The sequence below is a fragment of the Amblyraja radiata genome, chromosome 35, assembly GCF_010909765.2.
Source record: "Amblyraja radiata isolate CabotCenter1 chromosome 35, sAmbRad1.1.pri, whole genome shotgun sequence".
In the NCBI taxonomy this organism is placed as follows: Eukaryota; Metazoa; Chordata; class Chondrichthyes; order Rajiformes; family Rajidae; genus Amblyraja; species Amblyraja radiata.
Window position 1 is genome coordinate 10,197,264 of NC_045990.1, and position 20,874 is coordinate 10,218,137.

General features: G+C 47.2%; 1 protein-coding gene across 1 annotated transcript in view; it reads left to right on the plus strand.

The window, feature by feature from the left end:
- LOC116991864 overlaps window positions 1-20,874 on the plus strand; it is a 56,895-nt gene that overhangs the window by 21,135 nt on the left and 14,886 nt on the right. The window contains exons 12-17 of the mRNA XM_033050839.1: window positions 808-882; window positions 1,340-1,414; window positions 4,387-4,461; window positions 7,723-7,794; window positions 10,608-10,682; window positions 15,971-16,042. Coding sequence (XP_032906730.1) covers window positions 808-882; window positions 1,340-1,414; window positions 4,387-4,461; window positions 7,723-7,794; window positions 10,608-10,682; window positions 15,971-16,042 — 444 coding nt within the window. The remainder of the gene's footprint in view (window positions 1-807; window positions 883-1,339; window positions 1,415-4,386; window positions 4,462-7,722; window positions 7,795-10,607; window positions 10,683-15,970; window positions 16,043-20,874) is intronic.

The window sequence follows — 20,874 nt, forward strand, 5'->3', positions numbered from 1 at the left end:
TCCAATTTCTCTGTAAAATTTGTCATTCTTCTGTCAAAATGGGGCAGAAGCCATTACTCTGGTTTACATCACATATAGACACAAAATGCTTGAGTAATTCAGCGGGACAGGCAGCATCTCTGGATAGAAGGAATGGGTGACGTCTGAAGAAGGGTCTCGACCCGAAACATCACCCATTTCTTCTATCCAGAGATGCTGCCTGTCCCGCAGAGTTACTCCAGCATTTTGTGTCTATCTTCAGAAGCCATTTCTACCCAATCAGTACCCCGTACCTGCTTTCTCCCCATATCCCCTGGCTATCTTAAGAATTAAGAATAAGGAGTAGGCCATTTAGAACGGAGACGAGGAAACTCTTTTTCTCACAGAGAGTGGCAAGTCTGTGGAATTCTCTGCCTCAGAGGGCGGTGGAGGCAGGTTCTCTGGATGCTTACAAAAGAGAGCAGGATAGGGCTCTTAAAGATAGCGGAGTCAGGGGATATGGGGAGAAGGCAGGAACAGGGTACTGATTGTGGATGATCAGCCATGATCACATTGAATGGCGGTGCTGGCTCAAAGGGCCGAATGGCCTACTCCTGCACCTATTGTCTATTGTCTATTGTCTATCTTCTTGAATGGGACAGGGGGAAAGATGCGGGTGACGAGAGAGCTGCCGTGTGGAAGGCCAGAGTAAACACGATGGGCCGAATGGACCTGCTTCGGTGGTGTGACCATTCCACGATTCTGTAAACAGCCCATCGATTTCAGAGCAGTGGTAATTTCACACTGAATTATTACACAAAGTGCCCTGATTATTTTCGTTTATTTCAGTTGCAGGGAACTTCAGCAAAGTAGAGATGTCGCACGAAGAACTAAAGAGAGAAATTTCACAAGTGAAGACTCAAAGTAGGTTGTCAGCAATATCTTAATATTGGATCAGAGCTACAATATGACGGCGTTGGATCAGAGATATGATCTGATAGCATTGGGACATTATATCAGCAGATCAAAGGTACAATCTGATGGCATCAGTGATACGTTCTCACAGTGTCTGAGATGCAAGCTATGGCATCAATTGACTAGCCAACCGGAAATCAACCGGAAATCAGAACACCCTGGGCAAACCCATGCAATGACAGGGCGGACATGCAAACTCCACACAGACAGCATCCAGGATCAAGGATGAACCGGGTCTCTGGAGCTGTGATGGTCACAAAGTGTTGGTGTAACTCAATGAGTGAGGCTCGCCATAACACATACTGCGTCAAAGGGTGCGAAACCGTGAAATAATGGGGCATGAAATGTAGTTGATGAGGGATGTGCGATGAGAATGAAGGCCTCAATTTTTCTAATTTTCTCTCAGTTCCACAGCACCTTCATGACATACGGACCTCCCAGACTGAGCTCAGAATGGACCAGTCGCAAATGAAGAGCCACTGTGAGTGTTGAATCCCCTTAAGAGATTCGGTGATCTTATCCTCGTGCTTTGTGGCCTCTCTCTCTGTGTGAAGTTCACAAACATAGTTCAGTGTGGGTTGTGACCCCTGCCCAGTGATCTATCTCCACCCTCATTTCGGTTACAATTGACAGGAGACAATAGACAATATTGCCTTTGGAGGGTTCCCTCCATTACAATGGAGGGTTCCCTCCAGATGCAAGGCAAAAACAGGGACAAGAAAGGCAGCAAGGTGGCGCAGTGGTAGAGTTACTGCTTACAGCACCAGAGACCAGGGTTCGATTCTGGCAACGGGCGCTATCAATGCGGAGTTTGTAATTTCTTCCCCGTGACCGAATGGGTTTTCCACGGGTACTCTGGTTCCCTCCCACTCTCCAAATACATACAGGTGTGTTAGCTTGGGTAAATATTATAAAATGACCCTTGTGTATAGTATAGTACCAGTGTATGGAGCTCGCTGGTCAGTGTGGACCCAGTGGGCCGAAGGGCCTGTTTCCATGCTGTATCTCTAAACTAAACTAAACTATACATGAAGTTCCACAAAAATGCTGGAGAAACTCAGCGGGTGCAGCAGCATCTATGGAGCGAAGGAAATAGGTAACGTTTCGGGCCAAAACCCTTCTTCAGTCCTTCACTCCATAAATGCTGCTGAACCCGCTGAGTTTCTCCAGCATTTTTGTGTACCTTCGATTTTCCAGCATTTGCAGTTCCTTCTTATACATGAAGTTCCACTGGTTGTTGGTGGATGTTGAGTGGGGGGAGAGGGAAGGAAGGGAGGGGCATTGACAAGTGAAGGAATGCATTGCCTGACATTGAAGCCCCCCATTGTATGTTGAAAGGCTGCATAAAGGGGTGAATGGGCAGCAGATGAGAGGATGTAGCAAAGTGGTGGAATAACTCAACGGAGAACATGGATAGGTGACATTTCGGGTTGAGACATCGGAATCAAATTGAGAGTGGGATGGGGCAGAGGACAAGGTGAGGGTGATGCATGGCTGTGGGGAAACTGGGTGGTGGACTAGGTGTTTAGTTTAGATGAGTTTATTGTCACGTGTACCGAAGTATAGTGAAAATCTTTTTGTTGCATGCTACCCAGTCAGCGCAAAGACTATACATGATTACAATCAAGCAGTCTACACTGTGTAGATATGTAATAAACAGAATTATTGCTAGATAAAGTCAGAAGTACAATTAAAGATGTTTTCTTCTGTTGCAGCTGATGCCCAGGAGAAGACCTCTGACTCTTTCCAAGCCTTAGAATTAGTTTTAGAGATACAGCATGTAAACAGGCCCTTCGGCCCACCGAGTCCACGCCAACCAGCGATCCCCGCACGCTAACACTCTCCTACACACACTAGGGACAATTTACACATACACCATGCCAAGTTACCCTCAAACCTGTATGTCTTTGGAGTGTGGAAGGAAAGCGAAGATCTCGGAGAAAACCCAGGCAGGTCACGGGGAGAACGTACAAACTCCGTACAGACAGCACCCGGAGTTGAGATCGAACCTGGGTCTCCGGCGCTGCAAGCGATGTTAGGCAGCAACTCTACCGCTGCGCCACCGTGCCGCCAAGGGGTGTTCTGAAAGATGTTGGGAAAGGGATTGGGCAGGAATTGGAGGACCTCGGGTTGTCTCATGGAGTGAGCTGAGGTTCTGCGGAGAGATGCACCAACCCGCTTCTTCCTCAGTTTAACATTTCTATTCATTTGACAATAGTCTTATCACTAATTGTTTTCAATTATTGACAACAACTTTCAACATTGGTAAAACTCATTCGGGTGCAAGGTCTTGTTGGGACAGTGCCTGAGATCTGCTCACCCAGGGTCCGATGGTGGGTCCTAGGATCGCTCAGTTCAGTCAGCTCTCTGTACATGGCACAGTGGAGGCAGGGGGAAGGAGATCGGAGCAACGAGTCGGGGCAGAGTCAGGGCAGAAGGCTGAACCTGGCTCAGTTGACTTATTACTCCCAGCCATAGTTTCCCCCTGACCCAAACATCTACTGACCCCAAACACCTACTGACCCCAAACACCTAAGATAGACACAAAAAGCTGGAGTAACTCAGCGGGTCAGGCCACATCGCTGGAGATAAAAGGAACAGGAGACGTTTTGGGAGGAGACCCTTCATCATCATCTCCAGCTTTTTATCTCTATCTTCGGTGTAAACTAGCAACTGCAGTTCTTTCCTACACTAACCCAAACACTTACTGGACCCAATCACTGACAGTAGGATCATTGATGGTAACCCATTGGTAGCTCTGATCACAAATTACTATTGTAAAAATCCGAGAACACTAATCCAATTATAAAGAAAGCACATCAGCACCTCTACTTCCTGAGAAGATTACGGAGAGTTGGTTGGTCAAGGAGGACTCTCTCGAACTTCTACAGGTGCACAGTAGAGAGCATGCTGACCGGTTGCACTGTGGCTTGGTTCGGCAATTTGAGCGCCCTGGAGAGGAAAAGACTACAAAAATTAGTAAACACTGCCCAGTCCATCATCGGCTCTGACCTTCCTTCTATCGAGGGGATTTATCGCAGTCGCTGCCTTAAAAAGGTTGGCAGTATCATCAAAGACCCACACCATCCTGGCCACACTCATCTCCCTGCTACCTTCAGGTAGAAGGTCCAGGAGCCTGAAGACTGCAACAACCAGGTTCAGGAATAGCTACTTCCCCACAGCCATCAGGCTATTAAACCTGGCTCAGACAAAACTCTGATCATTAATAACCCATTATCTGTTATTTGCACTTTATCAGTTTATTTATTCATGTGTGTATATATTTATATTATGGTATATGGACACACTGATCTGTTTTGTAGTAAACGCCTACTATGTTCTGCGTGCTGAAGCAAAGCAAGAATTTCATTGTCCTATACAGGGACACATGACAATAAACTCACTTGAACTTCTCTTCCCGCAATCCCATTGAAAGATTTGCTTCTCTTTCAGTTTCTCAGATCTTCAATGAGATGAGGCACTCGCAGGCTGGTCTCAACATGGAACTTTTGCAGATGAACAGCAACAGTAAGCACTACAAGCTTGTCAAATACCCCTTTGTATCCTCAACTCAAGCAGCTCTTTGTGTTTTTCGGAAGCCCCTGGTGCCTTTCCAATATCTGCCGTGGACAATTCTGTCCTTGCTTGAACAATCCCCGCTCTGTCTGACGGGCTCCTCATGACAACATCTCATGCGCCAACGCATTCCTTCCTGTCTTTCAACTTCACCTTCCTCAGTTGACGGCCGTTCGTGTCCGCTGTTCATGCCAGCTATTTATGACTGCTTGAGTTCTCCCACTCGTTTTCAACTTTGCACACGCCCACGCAACGTCTATGGCCTCAGATCAAAGCGGAAATTGCAGAGGTGTTGGTGCTGACCTCCTGTTATGCGCTGAACAAGCCCATCAGTAGCCAGTGCCTTCCTCATCTGCCCAGTCACTGCTAAACTCTAATTGAATCTAAGTCAGGAGTTCCCACAGTTACGAACAGGACTTTTGATCTGTACAAAGTCTTGGAATAATGCTTGTATGTTTTGGTTAGTTTAGTTTAGTTTAGTTTAGTTTAGTTTGAACCCTGGTCTCTGGCGCTGTAAGGCAGCAACTCTACCACTATGCCATGGTGTAGAGTCCCTGACACTTGTATAATCCCATACAAGTGTCAGGGATTAAGGGGAGAAGGCAGGAGAATGGGGTCAGGAGGGAAGCATAGTTGAATGGTGGAATAGACTTGATGGGCTGAATGGCCTAATTCTGTTCCTATGAAATTATGAAAGGGAATAGGTGACATTTCGGGTCGAGACCCTTCTTCAGACTGTAGTTTGTTGTGGATGACTGCATATGACAATATTTCTGACAGTGGCTTGGTGCATGGATAGCAACAGCAAAAACACAGCTGTGGTGAAGCTTCCTTTTTGGTGACCGCAAGGAGAAGGAAGTGAGGGTGACCTCAGAACCAAACTCTCCACAGATGAGTCAAGTGCATCGAAGATATCTTCCTGTCCCCAGGCACTGTAATGACGATACACAAGATATACGTGCAGCAAGGAACTGCAGATGCTGGTTTATACCAAAGATAGGCACAAAGTGCTGGAGGAACTCATTGTGTTAGTCAGCATTTCTGGAGCTAAAGGATGTTTCGGGTCGGACTCCTCCTTCAGTCTGTGGGCACGGTGATTTGAACATGTCTATATTTGGAGATGAAATTGGTCCTCCAAGACATTTAAGGATAGCATAGCACATTGGAGCAGTTGGTAGATCTATTGACTCACAGTGCCAGAGTCGCGAGTTCGATCCTGACCTTGGGTGCTATCTGTTACGAGTTTGCATCTTCTCCTTGTGACCTTACGTCGTTTGATCCGGGCTCTCCGGTTTCCCCCCCACAACCCAAAGACACGCGGGTTTGTTGGTTAATTCTTTATATTACACCTAGTGTGTGCGGGGAGTGCTTGAGAATGTGGGATAATGTAGAACTAGCACGAACGGGTGATCAATATCCTGTGTGGATTCTGTGGGCTGAGGGGTCTGTTTCCCTGCTATATCTTGAAATCAATCAAAGGCGACCCAAAACGTTACCATATAACCATATAACAATTACAGCACGGAAACAGGCCATCTCGACCCTTCTAGTCCGTGCCGAACACGTATTCTCCCCTAGTCCCATATACCTGCGCTCAGACCATAACCCTCCATTCCTTTGCCGTCCATATAACTATCCAATTTATTTTTAAATGATAAAAATGAACCTGCCTCCACCACCTTCACTGGAAGCTCATTCCACACAGCCACCACTCTCTGAGTAAAGAAGTTCCCCCTCATGTTACCCCTAAACTTCTGTCCCTTAATTCTCAAGTCATGTCCCCTTGTTTGAATCTTCCCTACTCTCAGTGGGAAAAGCTTATCCACGTCAACTCTGTCTATCCCTCTCATCATTTTAAAGACCTCTATCAAGTCCCCCCTTAACCTTCTGCGCTCCAAAGAATAAAGCCCTAACTTGTTCAACCTTTCTCTGTAACTTAGTTGCTGAAACCCAGGCAACATTCTAGTAAATCTCCTCTGTACTCTCTCTATTTTGTTGACATCCTTCCTATAATTAGGCGACCAAAATTGTACCCCATACTCCAGAATTGGCCTCACCAATGCCTTGTACAATTTTAACATTACATCCCAACTTCTATACTCAATGCTCTGATTTATAAAGGCCAGCACACCAAAAGTTTTCTTTACCACCCTATCTACATGAGATTCCACTTTCAGGGAACTGTGCACAGTTATTCCCAGTTATTCCCAGATCCCTCTGTTCACCTGCATTCTTCAATTCCCTACCATTTACCATCTCCGGAGATGCCGCCTGTTCCGCAGATACAGTGAGTAACTCTAGCATTTTGTGTCTATCTTCGATACATTGACTGACCTTGATCACCCCTACAAGGTCATTGAATTTCTGGTGGCTTTGGAGATAAGACCATGGCATTGACCTTAGGGCTATCTGCCCACCATCTACAGATGCTGTGAATTTTCCCTGTATCCACTTCCTCCATTGACTTCTACTTTGTCTCATTCAGTTCACCCTTCCCACTAAGGAAACCAGAACGGAAATCTCTGGAGACTTTGCGCCCCGCCCAAGGTTTCCGTGCGGTTCCCGGAGGTTTTTGTCAGTCTCCCTAATGGTCGAATGTGGTTTCCGCTTCTTCGATGTTCCGGCGATTATTTCAAAAAATTTAAGACCGGCCGCGACTTAGTAGCGGAGGTCTTACCTTCCACTACCTGCAACCTCCGGCAACCACCTGCAACCTCCGGCAACCACCTTCAACTAGCATCGCAACCGGCTTCGACAAAAAAATTACCGATTTTTAAAAGGGCAACCTATTTTTAGTCGCGGCCGGTTTTGAATTTTTTTAAATAATCGCCGGCACATAGAAAAAAACGGAAACCACTTTCGACCATTAGGGAGACTGACAAAAACCTCCGGGAACCTCCGGGAACCGCACGGAAACCTCGGGTGGGGCGCAAAGTCTCCAGGGGTTTCCGTTCAGGTTTCCTAAGTGGGACAGGGGCATTAACATCCTCTTTCCTCCTGAAAGGACCTACGTTCTTTACAATCCATTCCACACACTGTAACTTCTCCCCCTCCCCCACAATGACTGCCCCATCCTCACAGCACTGCAGAACCTTTTCTATGGCAACCAGAGCTGTAAACAGTAAAGAACACTCAAACACCGGATGAATTATTTCCCTAATTTGAGACTCTAATGCCAGTGCTTTCACCACTTGTTTTCTGCTTGACTTTCAGTGACTGGTTTCTCGGAAGAGATGAGGAGCTCACTTTCTACGTTCCGGGCTGACCTCACCCAGTTGAAGAACAGTGAGTGTTAACTGTCTCAGAAGTCTCTGAGTCCCAAACTCTAGCAGAGCCTAGTCTTAACCTGAGGCAGTCATTCTTCGTGCTAAGCAAGCTGCTGCAGTGGAAGAGATCAGGGGGTAGGTGCCAGGGAAGTATACACATTGTAGGAGCAACATGGAAAGGCCAAGCGGAGTTGGTGTTCAAAGTAACGGGCGATTTATTAAAACTAGTGAGCACCAGGAGACCAGTCAAAGCTGATCTCCCAAGTGTGACTTTGGTGCAGTTTTTATATTCTCAGATGACAAAATCACTCCGACATTTGACAGTAAAATGAGGTCTTAATTACAGAAGGTAGACAAAAATGCTGGAGAAACTCAGTGGGTGAGGCAGCATCTATGGAGCAAAGGAAACAGGCAACGTTTCGGATCGAGACCCTTCTTCAGACTGAATTACAGAAACTTGACTGACAGTAAAACAAGCTCTGCAAGAGAAACTTTGATTAAAAGTAAAACGAGGTCTTAATTATAGAAACTTGACTAACGATAAAACGAGGTCTTGCACAAATTGGAACCCAGAAAGATTTAAATTGGTGACAACCTGAAAGAAATGATTATCCACAAGTCTAACTTTGTTAACAGTAGATCCAATCCCTGTTACAATGATGGGTGTACACTATAACATAATTAATGAACTTTGTGAAACTTGGGTGTCTTTGCTGCTGCATTCCATGTCTTGACTTTAAGGCTTTGTCTGCAGTTCCCTGTCCCCACATTAGCACAATCCACATCCCTATTTAATAGTCATTAGCCCTCACTATTCTCTACCCTACAACACATACAACCCTACTTCACCCTACAATAGGCAGCACGGTGGCGCAGCGGTAGAGTTGCTGCCTTACAGTGCTTGTAGCGCCAGAGACCCGGGTTCGATCCATCTGCAGGTGCTGTCTGTACGGAGTCTGTACGTTCTCCCCATGACCTGCATGGGTTTTTTCCGAGATCTTCAGTTTCCTCCCACACTCCAAAGAGAATGTAGGTAAATTGGCTTGGTAAATGTAAAAATTGTCCCTAGTTTAGTGTTAGTGTTAGTGTGCGGGGATCGCTGGTAGGTGCGGACACAGTGGGCCAAAGGGCCTATTTCTGCACTGTATCTCTAAACTAAATGAAATAAACATACCGTGTGCCTTTCCATCAGTAGTTAGAGGGTGTGAGAAGTGTCAGTATTGACTCTATCACTCTCTATGTTTACCCAGACTTCTGACCCTGCAGTATAATATTAAAGAGGAAATTGCATTCAAACTCATGGTCTCTTGTTTCATGAAATATGAGTCCATTCTGTGTGGGACCCCAGGGTCTCACAATCCACAACAACTTGGCTCACAAACGCTGTTACATTCCTCACAGTGCCTGCACCTCATTAGATGTGAGGTTTCTGTCAGGGCTTGCTACATGGAATAATAAGTACGTCGTAAGACATAGGAGCAGAATTAGGCCTTTCGGCCCATCGAGTCTACTCCGCCATTCAATCTATCTCTCCTTCTCAACCCCATTCTCCAGCCATCTCCCCATAATCCTTGACACCCGTACAGGAATTCTGAGTGCACCATGACAGGGACGTTGTGGAAAACGAGAATGCCGGAATGAACAGATGTCTTTCGACAGCACCAGACAGCATGTGCAAGGGGTGCTAAAACTTGAAGGGGTTTAAGGGTAAAATTATTTTCATTATAAATATTCAACAGAAATTGTTGTTGAAAAGCAAGTTGACAGAAGATTTATATGACAATGTATGATGTTTGGCATGTTGGCCTTCATAACAAGAGGAGTTGAGTATAGGAGCAAAGAGGTCCTTCTGCAGTTGTACATGGCCCTAGTGAGACCACACCTGGAGTATTGTGTGCAGTTTTGGTCTCCAAATCTGAGGAAGGACATTCTTGCTATTGAGGGAGTGCAGCGTAGGTTCACGAGGTTAATTCCCGGGATGGCAGGACTGTCATATGTTGAAAAAAAGGAGCCACTAGGCTTGTATACACTGGAATTTAGAAGGATGAGAGTCGATCTTATTGAAACATATAAGATTATTAAGGGATTGGACACGCTGGAGGCAGGAAACATGTTACCGATGTTGGGGGAGTCCAGAACCAGGGGCCACAGTTTAAGAATAAGGGGTAAGCCATTTAGAACGGAGACGAGGAAACATTTTTTCACCCAGAGAGTTGTGAATATGCCTCAGAAGGGAGTGGAGGCCAATTCTCTGTGTGCTTTCAAGAGAGAGTTAGATAGAGCTCTTAAGGATAGTGTAGTTAAGGGATATGGAGAGAAGGCAGGAACGGGGTACTAATTGGGGATGATCAGCCATGATCACATTGAATGGCGGTGCTGGCTTGAAGGGCTGAATGGCCTACTCCTGCATCTATTGTCTATTGTCTATTGAAATTGGTAGGGTAAATGCACAGAATGTTTTACCCAGAATAGGGGAATCAAGAACCAAGAGATAGAGGTTCAAGGGGAAAGGGGAAAGATTTAATTGGATCCTGAGCAATAACTTTTTCACACAGAGGATGGTAGGTATATGAAATGAGCTGCCAGAGGAGATACCTCATACAGCAGCTCGTTCCATACACCAACCACCCTTTGTGTAAAAAAGTTACCCCTCAGGTTCTTATTAAATCTCCCTCCACCCCCTCACTTTAAACCTATGTCCTCTGGTTCTCGATTCCCCTACTCTGGGCAAGAGGCTCTGTGTGTTTACCCGATCTATTCCTCTCATGATTTTGTACACCTCCACAACATCACCCCTCACAATTCAATGTAAAACGTCTGCTTCCATTCCAGTCACACAGATGTTCAAAGAATTAAGGAACTCCGACACTGCGATCAAAATGGAACTTTCCCGCTTGGGGAGTAATGGTGAGTGTGGCAGTGATTCTGGCAGTTCAGTGATTCTGGCAGTTCCCAATCCTCTGTGTATCGCTCCAGATTCCGACATCCTGGAACGGCACTTTCTTTCACACCACAGGGGGCTTTAGAGACTGCGGCAAGACTCCAGCCTTGCCGAGTAAAGTCGAAGCAATTGGCTTACTGCCCGCAGGAGCTCAGACCGAAGAGAAAGTTCACGAAACAAAGAAAAAATACAAGAGAGTCAACAGATATGAAGACAGACACAAAATGCTGGAGTAACTCAGCGGGCCAGACAGCATCTCTGCAGAGAAGGAATGGGTGACTTCGGGTCGAGACCCTTCTTCAGACTAGAGTCGGGGGATAGAGAAATTAGAGATATAGGTGGTGATGTAGAGAGAAATATATAGAACAAATGAATGAAAGATATGCAAAAAAGTAATGATGAGAAAGGAAACAGGCCATATAAAAAATAAAAATAAAATAGAAGCAGGGTCATTTTATATTAGCAATGTATGACTGATATACATGAAATGTTTTTATTATGTACTTGCTTCTAATAAAAATATTATTAAAAATAAAAGAAACAGGCCATTGTTAGCTGTTTGATGTCCCGCTGAGTTACTCCAGCATTTTGTGTCTACCTTCGGTTTAAACCAGCAACAGCAGTTCCTTCCTACACACGAGTCAACAAATACATTGTATTAGGTGACGTTTCGGGCCGAAACCCTTCTTCCGACCCGAAACGTCACCCATTCGGGTCTCAACCCATGAAACGTTACCTATTCCTTTTCTCCATATATGCTGCCTGACCCGCTGAGTTACTCCAGCATTTTGTGCCTATCTTCGGTGTAAACCAGCATCTGCAGTTCCTTCCGACACAAATGCATTGTATTTATTGACCATAATGTGCAAACCAATGAGTTGTGTATGGGGTGGGATGTACCACTCACCAGCTGTCTGCTGTATAGCAATTTAGAACAACTTCTCCCAATAAAGGCAGGGTAATATTTCTAGAGATATGCAGTGTGGGGACCCAACTACAGATGCATCAATCTCAGCCACAAATATTGTTTTGTTTTAGTTTAATTTAACGATAAAGTGCGGGAACAGGCCCTTCGGCCCACCTATCCCGCACCGACCAGCAATCACTGCACATTAAGTCTTTCCTACACTTACTCGGGACAATTTACAATTTAACCAAGCCAATTAGCCTACAAACCTGTTTGTCTTTGAAGTGTGGGAGGAAACTGGAGCACCTGGAGAGAACCCACGCAGGTCATGGGGAGAACGTACAAACTCCACACAGACAGCACCCGTAGTTGGGATCGAACCTGGGCCTCTGGCTCTGTGAGGCTGCAATTCTACCGCTGCACCACCATGCTGATTGTGAGATTCCCCAAGCCTGATTGAAGGGGGGAATTCTACAATTGCCTCCACTCTGTGAGGCAGCAATGTTGTGGCACAGTGCAGCGTGCAGACTGCAGTATAACGGTGCCATTGATGGGGACCTGGGGTCATTGCAGGCTGCCACGGCAGCAACTGTGAAGTCAAGTGAATGTTGAACAATCATCAGTGACTCTCCGTGAATAATTAGATCAAAAGAAAAAGAAAGCTGGACTAGTTCAATGGCTATATATAACTTGCCCAGCGCTATGTAAACAAGTGGACAAGGTTCAAACCATTACAATAAATTCACAGCAGAACAACAGTGAATAACAACCCTTACACAGCAGATTAACACAGCAATGTGGTACAAATAGAAGATGCTGGAGTAACTCAGCGGGACAGGCAGCATCTCTGGAAAGAAGGAATTAGTGATGTTTCGGGTCGAGACCCTTCTTCAGACACAACCCGAAACGTCACCCATTCCGTTTCTCCAGAGATGCTGCCTGCCCCGCTGAGTTACTCAAGCATTTTGTGTCTATGATAGCATGGCCATCCAAAGGGGGGGTGCATTGGGTGCGACCGCACCCCCCTTTTTTACCCCCAGAATAAGAAAAAATAAAAATAAAAATCGATTTAAAAAAAATCACCGTTTCCACTTAGGAAACGGCCCGTTCTCCGTTCTACCGTCGCCGGGTGAGAGTGGCTGAATCTGAACCCAGCGGCTGTAACCCCAACACCAGACGCCGCTGCGGCGGGGCCCGCTCCCCTCGCCTCCCCCCGCCACCGGGGCCCAAGCTATCTCCCACCACACTACCCCCGCTGACCCACGCTGGGCCCACGCCACCCCCGCTGGGCCCACGCCACCCCCGCTGGGCCCACGCCACCCCATTTGGCCCATGCCACCCCCGCTGGGCCTACACAAACCCCGCTGACCTCCGCTGGGCCCACGCCACCCCCGCTGACCCCCGCTGGGCCCATGCCACCCCTGCTGGGCACACACCACTCCCGCTGACCCCCACTGGGCCCATGCCACCACCGCTGGGCCCATGCCACCCTCACTGGGCCCACGCCACCCCCGCTGACCCCCACTGGGCCCACGCCACCCCCGCTGACCCCCACTGGGCCCACGCCACCCTCGCTGACCCCCGCTTGGCCCACGCCACCACCACTGGGCCCACGCCACCCCCGCTGACCCCCGCTGGGCCCACGCCACCCCCACTGGGCCCACGCCACCCCCGCTGACCCCCACTGGGCCCACGCCACCCCCGCTGACCCCCGCTGGGCCCACGCCACGCCCGCTGGGCACACACCACCCCCGCTGACCCCCACTGGGCCCACGCCACCCCCGCTGACCCCCGCTGGGCCCACGCCACCCCCGCTGACCCCCACTGGGCCCACGCCACCCCCGCTGACCCCCGCTGGGCCCACGCCACCCCCGCTGACCCCCGCTGGGCCCACGCCACCCCCGCTGACCCCCGCTGGGCCCCCGCTGACCCCCACTGGGAGGAGATTGATAGATTCTTGATTGATACGGGTGTCGGAGAAGGCAGGAGAATGGGTTTGAGAGGGAAAGATCTCCCAACTTCTAGACTCAATACTCTGACTGATGAAGGCCAAAGTGCCAAAATGCTTTTTGACCACCTGATATACCTGCGAGACGACCTTCAAGGAACCATGCAACCATCAACCATTCCCCTGCCCACCTGGCTAATTGATCCAGATCCTGCTGCAGTCTTTCACAACCATCTTCACTATCTGCAAAACTACTCACTTCTGTATCATCAGCAAAGTTGCTAATCTTGCCCAGTTCTATGACGTTTCACAGAGTGCTGGAGTAACTCAGCGGGTCAGGCTGAGTATAGAAGTTGGGAGGTCATGTTGCAGTTGCATAAGAAGTTGGTGAGGCCGCATTCAGAGTATTGTATTCAGTTCTGGGCACCATGTTATAGGAAAGGTGTCATCAAACTGGAAAGGGTACAGTGAAGATTTACGAGGATGTTGCCAGGACTAGAGGGCCAGAGCTATAGGGTGAGGTTGAGTAGGCTGGGACTCTATTTCATGGAGCACAGGAGGATGAGGGATCATCTAATAGAGGTGTATAAAATCATGATTTGGATAGATATGGTTGAGTCGTTTCCCTAGAGTAAGTGAATCGAGGAGCAGAGGACATAAGTTTAAGGTGAAGGGCAAAAGATTTAATAGGAATCTGAGGGGTATGTTTTTCACACAAAGGGTGGTGGGTGTATGGAACAAGCTGCCAGAGGAGGTAGTTAACATTTAAGAAACAGTTAGACAGGTACATGGATAGGACAGGTTCGGAGGGATATGGATCAAACGCGGGCAGGGGGGACTAGTGCAGATGAGACATGCTGGGCCGAATGGCCTGTTTCCACACTGTATCACTCTATGACTCTATCTTTCCCTCTCAAACCCATTCTCCTGCCTTCTCCCCATTACCTCCGATACCCGTATCAATCAAGAATCTATCAATTTCCTCCTGAAAAATGTCCATTGACTTGACCTCCACAGCTGTCTGTGGCAATGAATTCCACAGTTCACCACCCTCTGACTTAAGAAATTCCTGCTCATCTCCTTCCTAAAGGAATGTTTTTTAATTCTGACGGTGTGGCCACTGGTCCTAGACTCTCCCACTAGTGGAAACATTCTCTCCAAATCGACTCCATCCAGGTTTTTACCAGGCTGTGGCAGACGGCAACAGCTTCACACCGTGTCCCAAAGCTTGTGTCCTGTCTTGCATCACCCAAGGCAGCAGAGACGTTATAGGAGAGGGCAAGCACTGTAACAAAATAGCTCACGATGGTTTGGGTAACATTCAGGAATTTCTATGCATGTCACATCATGAATATTACTGAAGAACGGTCTTGACCCGAAATATAATCTATACCTTTTCTCCAGAGATGCTGCCTGACTCACTGAGTTACTCCAGCACTCTGTGACATGTCACCTATCCATGTTCTCCAGAGATGCTCCCTGACCCGCTGAGTTACTCCAACACTCTGTGAAACGTCGCCTATTCATATTCTCCGCAGATGCTGCCTGACCCACTGAGTTACTCCAGCATTTTCCCTTCACCCATCTGCCCAAGCCCACTCTCCCCCCTCCTTTCCTATGTTCCTTTCCACCCATAAACCTCGTTATGCAGCTCGTTACATACACCCACCACCCTTTGTGTGAAAAAGCTACCTCTCAGATTCCTGTTAATTTCTGAAATATTGGTCATAAATTTGGTGCATAAATGCTCCAAAATAAGGCTCAGAATGCATCAGAAAGCATCTAAAACCCCTGAGCTTTCAGGGCCCCCTGGATCCTGGCATCGAGGGACTTCACGCTTCGTGCTCGTGATGTGCGCAGCGCGCACATTATTTCACATTAAGTTTTTGGTAATCCTGTCATGCCACCCTCCTTTTTGAAAAGCTTCGTACGGGCCTGGATAGTGCAGTTCCTTCCCACACAATGTGGTACAAATTCCTGGCTTGGATCCATTGAGTGTTCAATGGTGAGGCGGGAGACCTTAACAGTCCACACAGGTCCACACTACACCAGCCCCAGGTGTATACGATACAATTTAAAAATTATTCATCCCCGGAGGGAAATTGGTTTGCCAACAGATACAACATACAACAAGGTACGCAAAAAGAGAAGAAGAAAGAAATAATGTAAGAGGGAAGGAAAGAAAAAAAAGAATAAAAAGTGGAGTGCATATATCAAGGGTCACAATATAATATACAATACATATATATATTATATAATTATATATATATACAATATATAGTTTATGTGCTGTGTGTATTTTTGCTTTTGCTTTTTTCTGTGCAGATGTTCGCAGATGTTTCTCTTGCATTCTGTGCAGATGTTCACAGATGCTGACACTAACATGGTTCCTTTATCAGTGACAGGAATGTCAGACGGGATGAAAGGCTCACTCGCTGAGCTCAAGGGTGAACTCTCCCAGCTGCAGAACAGTGAGTATCAAATGCCAATTTGACGGGCTTCACGTCTCTCTACTCACCCCCGAGAATCTTCCCCTGGCTTGGGATTCTGAGGCCAAGACTGAGAGAATCTGTGGCCTGGTGGTGGTTCAATCCCGACTACAGGTGCTGTCTGTACATAGTTTGTATGTTCGCCCTGTGCCCGCATGGGTTTTCTCCAGGTGCTCTGGTTTCCTCCCACACTGCAAAGATGTGCGGGTTTGTAAGTTAATTGGTTTCTGTAAGAATTGTAAATTGTCCCTAGTGTGTGTCGGATAGTGTTAGTGTACAGGGTGATTGTTGGCCGGCATGCCTGCTGCCTGCTTAGGCAATAGACAATAGACAATAGGAGCAGGAGTAGGCCATTCGGCCCTTCGAGCCAGCACCACCATTCAATGTGATCATGGCTGATCATCCCCAATCAGTACCCCGTTCCTGCCTTCTCCTATATCCCCTGACTCCGCTATCTTTAAGAGCCCTATCTAGCTCTCTCTTGAAAGTATCCAGAGAACCGGCCTCCACACCCTCTGAGGCAGGGAATTCCACAGACTCACAACTCTCTGTGTTTTCTCATCTGCGTTCCAAATGCCTTACCACTTATTCGCTGTATATCTAAGGTCTAAAGTCTAACATAAAGAATATTTGAATCAACTCAAACAGGTAATGACTCGGATTACGATGGTTGCAATGGGATAATGGTGTTTGATTGAATGATACATTTGGACAGAGGCCCCTCGGCCCATCAAGTCCATGCTAACCATCGATCATCCATGCAGCACTGAGACAATAACTGTCTCGACGCTTCCAGCTTTGCGATACGATACAATACGATATGATACGATAGAACTTTATTTATCCCAGGAGAGAAATTGATCTGCTAACAATCATAAAACACAACAAGGTCCATGAAACATGAAATTAAAATGATGAATGGAACATCCAGGGTTGGGGACTTGCAAAGATTGGGGAGGGGGGCGGTGGGGTCAGTCTACCCCACGACAGAAGGGGGAGGAGTTGTACAGTTTGATAGCCACAGGGAAGAAGGATCTCCTGTGGCATTCTGTGCTGCATCTTGGTGGAACCAGTCTGTTGCTGAAGGTGCTCCTCAGGTTGACCAGTGTGTCACAGAGGGGGTGAGCTGTATTGTCCAGGATGCTCCATTTAAATGAGCCATATGAGAACAAAAGTCAGCCTTAGGGCGATTTTATTCACCAATATCAGGTGCTGAGTCAAATTACTTTCCAATATAACCAGCAGCAGATTGTAAAATCATTTCTCTCTTGAGGCTATTGCAATAACAGTCAATGGCTGGAATTTCCATGGTGTGTTCCCAAGCTGCCATTGAGATTAACAACTCAGATCTCAGAACTCCTGCCAAAACTGTGAGACTCCAAAGGGATTATGTGGGAGTAACTGTGTGAAAGGTCCACCCTTGTTGGTGAAGCCAGAGGGAGCAGATGGATGTGAACTCACGGAGTGCAAAAGTTGCCTTTATTCAATTTACTCAGTGGAAAATGTTGAACTCCAATGTAACATTCCTGATCGATTCTCCATGAATGGGGTCTATTGCAGGAAAACATAGAAACATAGAAAATAGGTTCTCCATGAATGGGGTCTATTGCAGGAAAACATAGAAACATAGAAAATAGGTGCAGGAGTAGGCCATTCGGCCCTTCGAGCCTGCACCGCCATTCAATATGAGCATGGCTGATCATCCAACTCAGTATCCTGTACCTGCCTTCTCTTCATACCCCCTGACCCCTTTAGCCACAAGGGCCACATCTAACTCCCTCTTAAATATAGCCAATGAATTGGCCTCAACTACCTTCTGTGGCAGAGAATTCCACAGATTCACCACTCTCTGTGTAAAAAATGATTTTCTCATCTCGGTCCTAAAAGACTTCCCCCTTATCCTTAAACTGTGACCCCTTGTTCTGGACTTCCCCAACATCGGGAACAATCTTCCAGCATCTAGCCTGCCTAACCGCTTAAGAATTTTGTAAGTTTCTATAAGATCCCCCCTCAATCTTCTAAATTCTAGCGAGTACAAGCCGAGTCTATCCAGTCTTTCTTCATATGAAAGTCCTGCCATCCCAGGAATCAGTCTGGTGAACCTTCTCTGTACTCCCTCTATGGCAAGAATGTCTTTCCTCAGATTAGGAGACCAAAACTGTACGCAATACTCCAGGTGTGGTCTCACCAAGACCCTGTACAACTGCAGTAGAACCTCCCTGCTCCTATACTCAAATCCTTTTGCGATGAATGCTAACATACCATTCGTTTTCTTCACTGCCTGCTGTACCGGCATACCTACTTTCAATGACTGGTGTACCATGACACCCAGGAACCCAGTAACATTTTCTTGTTTAGTTTAAAGCATGGTTGACTCAACTCAGTGGTTGGCTGTGGACAGCGAAAGGAGAGACCACTCCGCTCCAGCGACCCAAGTTCGATCCTCACCTCCGGTCTTGTCTTTTTTCACACTCTCCCTGTGACCAGCTGTGACCAGTTTCACCCGGATGCTCCGGTTTCCTCCCGTAATTGGGCAGCACTCTGTAAGGCGCAGCGGGTAGAGTTGCTGCCTTACAGCACCAGGGACCTGGGTTCGATCCTGACCATGGGTGCTGTCTGTACGGAGTGAGTACGTTCTCCCTGTGACCGCGTGGGCTTTTTAGCCACTGCTCAGGTTTCCTCCCAATTACTGGTTTGTAGGTTAATTGGCTTTGGTAGAAATTGTAAATTGTCTCTAATGTGTGGGATAGAACTAGCGTATGGGTGATTGTTGTGGGCCTAGACTCGATGGGCCGAAGGGCCTGTTTCCATGCTGTATCTTTAAACTAAACTAAAGGTCAATTTTCTCTTTTAGCTGACACCTAGTGTAGGTAAAGAATTAATACAGTACAATACAATACAATAATACTTTATTAACCAAGTATGTTTTACAACATACGAGGAATTAAAGGGAAGCTAATGGGCCTGTGAGAACGATAGCAGCTTATAACAGCAGCTCCACATCTGGCATGAGTCTGAGGAAGGGTCCAGACCCAAAAAGTCACCCATCTATACCTTCTGAACCTTTTGAATGTTGTAGTCGGCAGGGCAGTACTCTGCATATCACCAACTTGGACAATTTAACATTTTTATCAAGCCAATGAAACAAGCCAATTAACCTACAAACCTGCACGTCTTTGGAGTGTGGGAGGAAACCGAAGATCTCGGAGAAAACCCACGCAGATCACGGGGAGAACGTACAAACTTCATACAGACAGCACCGGTAGTCGGGATTGAACCCGGGTCTCTGGCGCTGCATTTTGCTGTAAGGCAGCAACTCTACCGCTGTGCCACCATGATTATTCTTCAGGGATGCTCGCTGACCCGCTGAGTTACTCCAGGACTTTTGTGTCTTTTTCTTAGCGATGAATCAAATATACTTCACAAACTTCACAACTTCACAACTCTAGTGCTTTGGAGCTCCCGCCATCAGCCGTTGTATTTCACATCTAAAGAAACGTCCCACTGGCTCAGTCTACTCTTGCTCACCCAGCTCTGATTCATTCTGACCATCTTATGCTATGGGCAGTAATCTGGCACAGCTGGGAGATCCGCTACCTCACACCTCCAGTGACCCTTGTTCAGTCTTTGACCTCCATTGCTGTCTGTGCGGAGTTTGCCCGTTCTCCCTGTGCCCGCCCGGGTGCTCCAGCTTTCTCCCACATCCCAAAGGCACTCGGATCAGAAGATGAATCAGCTGCTCTAGATTGCCACTGGAGTGTAGATGTATGGTAAAATCTCGGAGGAGATGGCGGGAATTATGGAAGAATATAATGGCACAGGGTGGGAATAATGTAAGTAGGTGTCTGCTGGTCGGTGTGGATTCATTGGGTGGTCGGGCTTGTTTCTGTGCTGTATCTCTCTCAATGACCCGAATCAATCCAATATGTGTTTGGATCCCACTGACTTTTACCTTTCACTTAATCCTGGCCCTTCTTTGACCCAGAGATCCGTAACCTTTACAATAGGAGTATGTTTGTACGATGTTACCCCTCCACTGAGCTACAAGGATGTGTTTTGTGGAACGGTGTCACAAGACTGTTCGCAGCCGACCACCCATGCTGTGAGTGAAGTGTTTCCGATCGCCAGCACTGCATTCACAGGCTATGTGAATCCCTGGCCTGGACAATAACACACAACTTGTCCATACTGCAAAGTTATCCATGATGGCGGCACAGCCATCTTATGCTCCCTGAGTAAACGGGGAGAGCGGAGCAAGGTCAGGCCTAGGAATGTTAGTCCCACATGTATACAGTTGCTGAAAGACAATATGCGTGGAGACAAGGAGAGAAGAGAGCAGGCACTTGAAAGGAACACACAGCTCAAGCAACATCTGTTGAAGCAGAACGCTGCAAGTCAGAGGATCTTTGTCAGAGCTGGGGGAGAGGGAAAACAAGTTAGTTAGAACTTCTGGAGAGTTGAACAACTTAATCAACTCCATTCACTGTTGCTCAGGAAACTGTAAACAGGATTGCAATTGGGCTGTCCACAGTGTACAGATACAGGATGAAGGAAAGATCGACACAAAGAGCTGGACTAACTCACTCTCTCTCTCCTCACACAGCCCTGTCCCACGGTACGAGTTCATTCCAAGAGTTCTCCCCGAGTTTGCCCTGATTCGAACTCGGAGATTTACGGTAATGGCCACTCGTCGGTACTCGGGGCTCTCGTGGACATTTTTCATCATGTTGAAAAATCTTCACGAGTCTTCCCATGCTTAACTGCCGTTAGCGAGTCTTCCCGAGTACCTGCAGTTAGCGCTAAGAGACGCCCCC